At 35.5% G+C, this 11,153-nt stretch overlaps 1 protein-coding gene across 1 annotated transcript in view; it reads right to left on the reverse strand.

Moving 5' to 3' along the window:
* LOC125658690 (uncharacterized) overlaps positions 1–11,153 on the reverse strand; it is a 31,887-nt gene that overhangs the window by 18,558 nt on the left and 2,176 nt on the right. The window contains exon 2 of the mRNA XM_048890047.2: positions 7,326–7,465. Coding sequence (XP_048746004.1) covers positions 7,326–7,465 — 140 coding nt within the window. The remainder of the gene's footprint in view (positions 1–7,325; positions 7,466–11,153) is intronic.

An 11,153-nucleotide genomic window follows, 5' to 3' on the forward strand; every position in this document is an offset into this window, starting at 1 on the left:
TGTCTAACTCCTTTGTTAGCTGACCTGTTTTTATATTCATATGAAGCAGAATTTATTCAAAAACTTCTACGTGAGAAGAAAAAAGCTCTCGCTGTGACCTTCAATTCGACTTTTAGATATATCGATGACGTTTTGTCTATTAACAATGATAGCTTTCATTCATATATCCCTGTGAGCTCGAAATAAAGGACACCACAGAGTCGTCCACTTCTGCTTCATACTTAGATATTTTATTGAAAGTAGACATTAACGGCAAACTAACAACTCAACTGTATGACAAACGGGATGATTTCAGCTTCTCCATCGTCAACTTCCCACATTTATGTAGCAATATTCCATTATCACCTGCATATGGTGTTTATATATCTCAACTGATTCGATATGCAAGAGCTTGTTCTGGGTATAGTCAGTTTTTAAATCGAGGTAAGCTACTGACAAACAAGTTGATGGTACAGGGATTTCAACAGTCTCGATTGAAGTCAGCATTTCGCAAATTCTATGGTCGTTATAACGATCTAGTTCGTCAATACAACCTCGCATTGGGTCAAATGCTGTCTGACGTGTTTCATACCGATTGTTAAGCCGTTCTTGGCACACTGATTTTGACTGCGGATAACTCCGTTTACCTGATCAGGATATGGGGCTCACGGCGGGTGTGACCGGTCAACAGGGGATGCTTACTCCTCCTAGGCACCTGATCCCACCTCTGGTGTGTCCAGGGGTCCGTGTTTGCCCAACTATCTATTCTGTATTGCTTGTAGGAGTTATGAGATTGATCACTGTTCGTTATCTTCACCTTGCATCTGTGAGATTCTTAGTGTACCGAAAAACAGGTCCTGACAGCTACCAGAATGTTTGCTTACCGGCACATCTGCCATGAGTTTTGAAGCTTTGGACGCTGTAGGAGAGTGTGAATTTGCCCAATCTGAGATGCTAGCAAAAGATCAACTTCTCAATCTTATGGGTTTTAAATCTAACAATATCTTATCCAATGTGTAAAATATAGGATATCTATTAAATTACCAGAAACTGGGCAGCAGATTAGGCACGTGGGGCTTCCTTAAACAAGGTCAGCCTTGAAGGGTTCATCATTTAGCATTTTTATTTGTTTTTATGTTAGAATAAGAATACAGATTTTTGTGATAAAAGAACTATTGGTTGTATCTTGCTTATCGTCCCCCTCGAGAATTTTTCATTCATATGGAGTCGTCACCACTGCCGGTGAAGGGCTGCAAAATTTAGGCCTATATGCTCGGTTCTTGTGGCCTTTGAGCAGGGAGGGTTCTTTATCGTGCCACACCTGCTGTGACACGGGACCTCGGATTTTGTGGTCTTATCCGAAGGACCGCCCCATTTAGTCGCCTCGTACGACAAGCAAGGGGTACTGAGGACCTATTCTAACCCAGATCTCCATGAGATGATCAAAGAAATAGGTATACTATTCAAGAAGAAAGAATAAAAAGTACTAAACTATCCACGAATTTATCTTGTAACGATTCTGTCTCAAAACACGAAATTTTATACTCGTGAAAATTAATGAAACTACAGAGTACAGTATACATGAACAAGGATTTAAGGGAAAACGTATACATGTAAATGAAGAACAAAGGAGATTAAAACAATGAAACAAACGATGTAATGATAGTCATAGATTAATGGGATTTAACTCGTCGAAGTTAAATCGGTTTATCTAAGCGAAATATCAATATTAAACATTAATCTGCATCACCGGGGTAATTCCCCGCTGCCAGCTATTCTCTTTTCGGGTATTAGTGAGGTCATAAATTACGTCATGACCACCGTGCAAGATTCCCCAGCATTTCGCACATGGAAATACACCCACCCAGCCCTCCCCGTAAACTGAAATTGTACATTTATTAATTTGTTGTTGGTGTTTTGGCTTTGTTTTTTTTGTATTTTCAGGCAAGAATCTATTATGGAGAGCCATTCCTCCGTCACGGCTGCCATTTCCGAGTGGACGGAGATTCAGCTTGCCAGTAGAGCTCACCTGGATTTTTCATTCATTTAATTGATATTACAAATATAAGTAAACATTATCTTATTTTTTCCCGGGTGTGCATCTGGTCCCAGGGTTCACTTCGGGTTATGGTTTTTCTCCTTGCACTAGTTATGAGCAGCCGTGATCATTACCATCAATAAATCTAATAAGGTACAAGTCTGTCTATTTTGTTTTGTGTGTACCAGTTTGCTTGCCCATGTGCATACCATATTTTGTCTTTGATAAAGAAATACCTGTTAATGGATAGTAGCTACAACATTTAGTTTTACATCGAACTTGTCATCTTAGTTTTAGTTGTTTCAGTATAGTTCATACAACAAACCTAACAAGTTTTCAGCAAAGGAAAAATAAAATATTTAAAACCCTGCTTTTCCTTCAGAGTTCATCAACAGAGAGACAAGTATTCACTCGTACTTTAAAATTATTGCCTACTTAATAAAACATTGAACTCTATTGGCAGAAAAAATAAAACAAAGATTTTTTTCCCCAGGAAAGCTTTTGGTGAACAGGTGTACAAAGCCATTTTCTTATCAAAGTCTATAGATAGAAATATGGGTCATGGGGTAAAATTTGATGAAATTTATCTATTTTTTCATTTTTGAGCAAAATGAGATAACACATCACCCCTTCCAAAAAGCAATTGTATAGGTTCCAAAGAATATCTCTCTGGCATTCATATATGAACTGTCAATTCTTAGATTTACAATTAATTTCACAAATACTATTTCTTCAAAATATTACCATTATATATCGGATACTTTAAATTTATTTGCGTTTGTGCATATAGTCATCGTGATTTACAATGACCCAGGACCTTTTCACCATCCTATATTATGCAAACCCATACTCTCCGACGATATATATCGTAGACAGAAATGTGACTAGATGTCGTTTTTCCTCCAATCAGTTTTCCAAGAGTTTCCATAGGTTCTGTGTCTCCGCAATTTCTGTTGTAAGGGAAACATGGAATCGTTGGTTGGTTGAATATTGTTTAACGTCACTCTCGAGATTATTTCACTCATATGGAGACGTCACCAAAATCGGTGAAGGGCTGCAAAATTTAGGCCTATGCTCGGCGCGTATGGCCATTGAGCAGGGAACGATCGTTATCGTGCCACACCTGCTGTGACACGGGACCTCGGTTTTTGCGGTCTCATCCGAAGGACCGCCCCATTTAGTCGCCTCTTACGACAAGCAAGGGGTAGTGACGACCTATTCTAACCCGGATCCCCTCGTGAAATGAACGTTTGCCACTATCATCATTAGGGATAACGAGCTTCTACCTGTTTATTTTTGTATTGGATTAAAATATTCTCAGAGGAAGAAGAAATATCTGAGTAGATGTCACATTTCCATGGAAAGGCATGCTGGATCAGAACTTAGAGACAGGGGGTACTTTGTATTCGTAAAATACCCACAAACCCTATTCCATTACAGCGAAATGAAATGATAGGAAATATGAAGAAGAAAAAAACCCCATTCCGACCAATTATATTCTAGACACAGTTTATAAATGTAAGAAAACTAATCCGACACAATATGTAGATATATTTACATTATCTGTGTTGTCTGCTTAATCTGACAAAATATGTAGATATATTTACATTATCTGTGTGCTGTCTGCCTAATCCCACACAATATGTATATATATTTACATTCTCTGTGTGTTGTCTGTCTAATCAGACACACTTTGTAGTTATATTTACATTATCTGTGTGCTGTCTGCCTAATCCCACACAATATGTATATATATTTACATTCTCTGTGTGTTGTCTGTCTAATCAGACACACTATGTAGTTTTATTTACATTATCTGTGTGCTGTCTACCTAATCCTACACAATATGTAGATATATTTACATTCTCTGTGTGTTGTCTGCTTAATCAGACACACTATGTAGTTATATTTACATTCTCTGTGTGTTGTCTGTCTAATCAGACACACTATGTAGTTATATCTACATTCTCTGTGTGTTGTCTGTCTAATCAGACACACTATGTAGTTATATTTACATTCTCTGTGTGTTGTCTGTCTAATCCCACACAATATGTAGATGTATTTACATTCTCTGTGTGTTGTCTGCCTAATCCGACAAAATATGTAGTTATATTTACATTATCTGTGTGCTGTCTGCCTAATCCCACACAACATGTAGTTATATTTACAGTCTCTGTGTGTTGACTGGCTAATCCGACACAATATGTATATGCATTTTACATTCTCTGTACGTTGTCTGCCTAATCCGACACAATATGTAGATATATTTACAGTCTCTGTGTGTTGACTGGCTAATCCGACACAATATGTATATGCATTTTACATTCTCTGTACGTTGTCTGCCTAATCCGACACAATATGTAGATATATTTACATTCTCTGTGTGTTGTCTGCCTAATTCGACACAATATGTAGTTATATTTACATTATCTGTGTGTTGTCTGCCTAATCCGACACAATATGTAGATATATTTACATTCTCTGTGTTGTCTGCCTAATTTCTTGTGAAGCCTTGTACTTGTCAATTGCGACAATGGAGGCCTATTTTGTTTCAATCTAGTTAGAGATGAGTTTTAGTGCCGTCTACTCGTGTATGAATAAATGCGTTTTGAACTACTAACAAATAAAGCAAACAAATGTGTTAAAACAGTATACTGTGTTTGCCAAACACTGTATTTTTAGTTGATTGAAAAGTGGAAAAATGCCAAATTTACTTGGATTGATAAACTTTAAAAAAAAAAATCAATTATAACATTGAAAAGTATATTTCTGTTAAGAACTTGGCTGTTGATAAATTTAATTCTCTCTGGGAACAGTGGAAAGCCATGTTGGAAGTAAAATGACACTGTTTGTATGTAATATAGTATACATGTCCAAAGTCAGGACTACATTTTATGTTGCTTTTTTTTCTTTTCCATAGCATGTAAAATTATCACAACTTTTTGAATTTATATACATGTATGTGTGAGCCAAGTGTGCAAGTTGGTATGAAAGGTGAAGATAACGAACAGTGATCAATCTCATAAATCCCATAAGCAATACAAAATAGATAGTTGGACAAACACGGACCCATGGACACACCAGGGGTGGGATCAGGTGCATAGGTATGTGAGAACATTTCTGTGCAAAGTATATGCAATGTTTACATGTGTAATATTCAACATATATAGTGTACAAATAAAGCATTATATAAAAAACAGTGTACAGTGACATTTATACACCAACTTGCAATAAAGAAAAGTAGACATGGTGATTTATTTTATGTTTAGACTTTGTCCGTCGACTATTTCCCTTTATAATCGTTCAGATATGCAAATCAATACCAAATATGGATACAGATCAAGGTCAGGTGATTTTCTGTTTGAATAGAGTATCTATATTTTATGCACTTGAAAGTATTTGTATAAAAAACAATTACAGAATATGAATTATAAAACGACTTTTTTCTGCAACGTTTGCTTCCTTCATATCTCGCTTAACAAAGCAAAAGTAGCATCTATTATTTAAAAATCTCCATGTTAGGTTACATGCGAGTGAAATTAAATCACAGAAACATTATTTGCAAAATATATTCAATGGATAGGTTATGATATTTCAGAAATATGAGTTATGTATATACAAAAAGAGTCTCTATCGACTTTGATTTCCATCATAAAAATTACGTCATCTATGCTGTAGTGTTCCATAATGAATTATTTAAGCATTAATACCATGCTTGAGTGTAATATGTATACAAGTAATAAAAATATGTCAAGTTTGATGTCGGCTTAACTTATGACTGTACGAATTCAAAACTTGTTCTATGTGTATGCGTTACGGTTACCCTATATAAATATACACTGTACACTAACGATGATAAACTAATAACCTAGAATTTGTAGATAACTGAAAAGAGTCACATTAATCTGTGGTTATTGATTTGCAAATTTCTGAATGTTTAGGAACAACTGAGTTTTGCTCCAAGTACTGTGCGGTAATTAACCTTTAATTGGGAAATAATGCGCACAGTTCATAGAGTTTGTTAAAACAGTAGAGAGGTCGTGCATGCTCGTACCATCTGCTGCATCAACTTTTTTTTCCCGCGGAAGCTTTCTGTGTAGAGCGTAGAATGAAAGGATTTCTTTGAAGCTTGGTTACATTTGTACTTTTACTTTGCATTGTACGTGAATTAAACGCAGCGTACACGACGGAGCTGAACTAACAAACAGATCCCCTTTTGTATAACGAAATAATTATTCTCTTTGTGTTTGAGTGTATGTTCATTTTCCTTCTACCTGCCTGAAAAGGAAGCTCCACGATTCTTGAGCTAGCCAAGAGCCATACTAGTAAGGGTTCTTTATCGTGTCAACGCCTGTCGTGACATAGGAAATCGGTTTTTAAGGTACACATATCATGCGAAAGACCCGCGACCTTCACTTCAAAATATTAAGCGTTTGGCGAAAAAATAGGCACTATTTTTTTTTCTACGTCTCAAGTTTGCCATGGTCTGAGAAAGAGCACTCGAACCCACGGCCAGCGAACCACAAAGCAAACCTTCTAACCACTGAGCCACTGCGACCGTTTAGAATGCGAGATGAAGTCGAAAATAATCTTATACTAGTATGCTAAAATCTACGTTGTTCCTTTTGAAATGCTTCGAGTGAATGTACACTGTAATTATACAAACAATGAGTGGTCAGAGAAATTAAGCTCTTCGTGATCAGCATTTGACACACTGTGTCGAATACAACATCTGACGTCAGTGGATACAACGTTTGACGTCAGTGATGAAGATCTGAACAAAGTGATTACCGTCGTCTGCAATTAGGAGCATAGTGAACTCTTCATCTACAGAGTGTGATTTAGTGATTTTGATGTTCATAATTTTGAATTCAGTTTCAGTCTTTCAACTTGATTTAAAAAACATTTACAAGTACATGTATATTACCGGTATACGTGTACATATACATGGATATGTTTGTCTTGGTATAAACGTTGTCTATGTTTGTTTCGATATTTAAGTCAACCATTCAATATTGCAACCTTTCGTTTTTCAGAGTTAAACCATGCTGCAGTTATTGATTAGTGATAGGAAGTGTACGTCGACAAGTCGTTTTACAAAATGGATTCAATTGGGGGGAAATTAAAAAATGACATGTTTTGCGATATTCAAACTTGCAATCCTACCTTCAAATATAGAACAGTCGTGTGATAAAATTGATTGGGTTATATAACATAAAACAGGACACGAAAATCGGTGTATAGATTTGAAATAGATGTACACAATGACAGTTGCGTTCAGCGCTTGAAGAAAGATTAAAAATCTTACTGAAGGAAATGTTAAAGGTTTCTTCGGATATCATGAAGTTCCATGTGGTTGTGTCATGACATTCGGTATGCATCGATGGCATTCCTTGGTCGGCTTGGTAGGCCATCATTCGAGCTTCCTTGGCGTCACGCTTGGCTTTCCTAAAATAAACAGAAGGAAGAAACTAAAGCACGTGTTATAGGTTCATTTAACGTAAATGTCTGCAGATGTACTATTCTTGCTTAAGGAGGTACTGTACATCGTCATAATGGCTGACTTCCTTTTAAAACATGGATGAAAATATACATATCATCAATATTTGTCTATTCGTTTAAAATATCATCGCTTAGCTGAGTAGCTAGGTACATGTAGGTTAGCAGGTCGACTGCTGAACTGTAGATCGCAGGTTCGAATCCAGCAGGGGTTTTAAATTTTCTTTCAGATTGGTTTCTACTAAAACTGCAATTTTTGACTAAAGAAAGTAAATTTGAAAGTTTTTTCTTTCAAAATATTGTTGTACATATCTTTCACTTTTCATCCATATTAAATTTCTCTGGTGTAGCATTCCTCTTTAAGTAAGTAGTTGCACTGTAGAAAACCTACAAGTTCCATTTGACTTATGACCAAGACGAATATTTTAAATTGGCGACACAAATTTGAAATATTGATATCAGTGTCTAGTGCACTTATCTTCTTCAACGAAAAAAAATAAAAGTGCATGCGAATGAACTTATTTTCATAAAAGTACTTTTGTCATTAAAGAATATTTTTAGACTGCACATTGAAGAGCTCTTGTAAGAATGAGCCAGCCTATTTCACGAAAAGATAGCATGACTAGATAATGAGACCTCAAAAAAAAAAAGGGGGGGGGGTATTTAGTCTTGAAAAATGAAAACTATGGGAGAGTACTGAGACTAAAATAATTCTCATAAAAGTAAGATGGAAATCCTGCTGCTTGCACTTGTTCGTCTTTAGAGTGATCTGCCCTTGGATGACTCCTAATGTTCGCTATTGAGTTATCTCCAATCTCAACGATTTTTCTCAACCCCTATAGTCTGTGTTGATTTCAGACGAAAATTAATTTCAAGTAAAGTTTAAAGGATGTTAATAAGTTTTTACAGATTTTCAGGGGAGGTAATTCTTCCATGCCTGTGACAAGAATATCCATATCATTTGGACATATCGGTATTGAGAGTCTCCAATACTAAGATTTGACAAAGTATAAGGAAAAATTTATTGTTACATGTTTTTTTCATGCCATTGTCCTGTCTATTCTTGAAGAGTACATTATATTTGCAGGTTGTGTAAAAAGAATCCTGAACAGTGTATAAATATCACTTAAGTATCAGCCCAAGTAAGAATCATACAATTTTGAATGTACTCTGAAAGAGCTTACATATAATTATTTTTAGTACCTTTAATGTACATCGTGAATTTTGTAATAATTCATATACCGCTTGCTCATAAAAGATAATTGACAGCCAATTTTCCAACACCTTTTCTACTTATTTGATTGTAATATGTTGTAGAGCGCTATCTCGCATGCGCAAAAGCCACGCTACACCACAGTTAAATGTGAGATACTTGAGCGAACAAACATCTCTAGGGAACAAAACATCGCCACTAAAACACACTCTACGTGATCCGTACATGACCGGATGATTTAAGTCGAGAAACCTTTTGTTTTGTAATCACCCTTTAGACTTCACTTCTCTAACTGCACATTGTCAATAACTACAGGTACCTGACAAGGAATTTCATTTTGTTAATTCCAATTTTCATCATTAATAAGAGATGATTGATGTTGAGTATGATTGACTTAATTTCACTTAAAAGCTTCCCGTATCACGTGACCAGCAACTTCCGGAAATACCCCGAACATGACTATAATCTTAATACTGGCTATCAAATTCATGTTTTAATTACCATGTTAATTCTTGAAGCAATTTGCTTTCTTTTGCAACTGCGCAAGAAAATGGCCATTGATAGCATACATTGCAACATGTTGCTTTGATGATTGATGAATAGTTTTACATAGTTACCATAAAGAGGAGTTTATATCATTCTCATCGTTAGACCAGGATACTTATGCAATGATGTTAGAATTTCTGTAAAAACAGCTATATAAACATGTATGCGTCGTTCTATCATATGGAAAAACATTGCTTTATATTTATCAAAACAAATAACGGTCTAACCGAGTTTTGATGTTATGTCAAAATTCATGCGCGTTGTGCAACCTTCTGCAGTTATTGCTCACTGTATCTGAGTAATGTACCTGCACTATCAACCCGCGGAACGTTCCTATAACGATTCTAATTTTGCTGAAAGCAAACTGCTTTTTAAGCTTATCTAGTTGAATTTCTCTTCTAACACCGACACAATGATGTCATCAACTGCAAAATTCCGGGAGCGCTCCAAAATCGTCTCTTTGATTATTGTTTTTTATATGTATATATGTGTGAATTCCTCTAAACATTGCCTGTCAAGCACAGATCCGGACTTTCATCAGTTAAATATTTTCTGCTTTTGGGGAAAAGATTAGTCTTTTCTGATTGTTTGCAGATCATAACATGTTGAACAAAAACTGCCACTATACATTATTTCACAGATTGTTGCAGCTTATCAGGAAGGAAACGCCACCGCATTAAATCCATTGCAATATTTGCATATCTATTGAAACCTTACGAAGGTTTATGACACACCACTTAAACAGAGCAACGCTCACTGTCATTGGTTGCAACTTCAGGTGACGTACAATTGTATTTAATTTTCCTGACACGTTCAAAACAAATGAATATCAAATGGCATTTCAAAATTTATATATTCAATCAATTGTCTTGATTTCATTGTACAGCAACATGATATCGTACTAAGTATCGAGTTCTTAAAGGGAGTTAGTGCATGCATCTCGCTAGAATGAGTATCTTGATAAAACGATCTTCTATCTTGTTGAAACGACTAAGCAACTCGTTACAATGTATAAAAAACGAGCAAGTTATTTTTACAAGGTGGAAGTTAAAATTAAAAAGTTATTTAGGTAAGACGAGATATCTTCAGGGGCACTACTTAGGTTTTAGTTTAAACAATATTTATTCGTAAATAATTTGATAATAATGTTTACAAACAATGTCTTGTACATGTAATAGGTTGAGAAACAAGCCAAAATGCTTATATTAATCTCGCTCTCAATATGTTACAAGAGGTGAATGAAAATTCTATTTACAGTGTATATAATAAGTCATATACCAATTATTACAATAATACATGAAAAAAAAAAGAGATACTAAGGTATTGTTGCATACCCATTGTAATTAAAATTAGATCCTATGATCCGCTCATGTACTAGTGCTACACAGGTGTGTAGCGATAGATGACCGGATCATAGGATCTAATTTCAATTAGATTGGTTGCATACCCAACTTATTTTTCCTGTTTTAGTTCTTTTAAGTACGTGTAAGACTACTATATAGAGGGGTTTATTGAGCAGAAGCCTGCATAGGTTTAATTTTTTATCATTTGTTCCCAGTTACTTCAATATCGCTGAAAATGTGCATTTTCTGAGAAAGTGACATTTAAAAAAGTCTTATCATTCATTATATATGTAATACTTGCAATAATTTCTGTCATTTTTACACCAAGATGATTGTCTCGTTATAATCAGACGATATTTGTTTCTTGCAGATTTCGTAGTAGATCAGTATTTCAAAAATGATGGCCGCAGGAAACCCAGCCTATCAGTCTGCAGGTGTTTGTCTTATTGACAACTGCTCAAAGAATTCAAGTACACGTAAGTCAAGATTTATCGTCCGTCATGCATCTGCATTTTAAGAGAACGTTTAAAAAAAA

This window comes from Ostrea edulis, chromosome 9 (assembly GCF_947568905.1).
Source record: "Ostrea edulis chromosome 9, xbOstEdul1.1, whole genome shotgun sequence".
Lineage (NCBI taxonomy): Eukaryota > Metazoa > Mollusca > Bivalvia > Ostreida > Ostreidae > Ostrea > Ostrea edulis.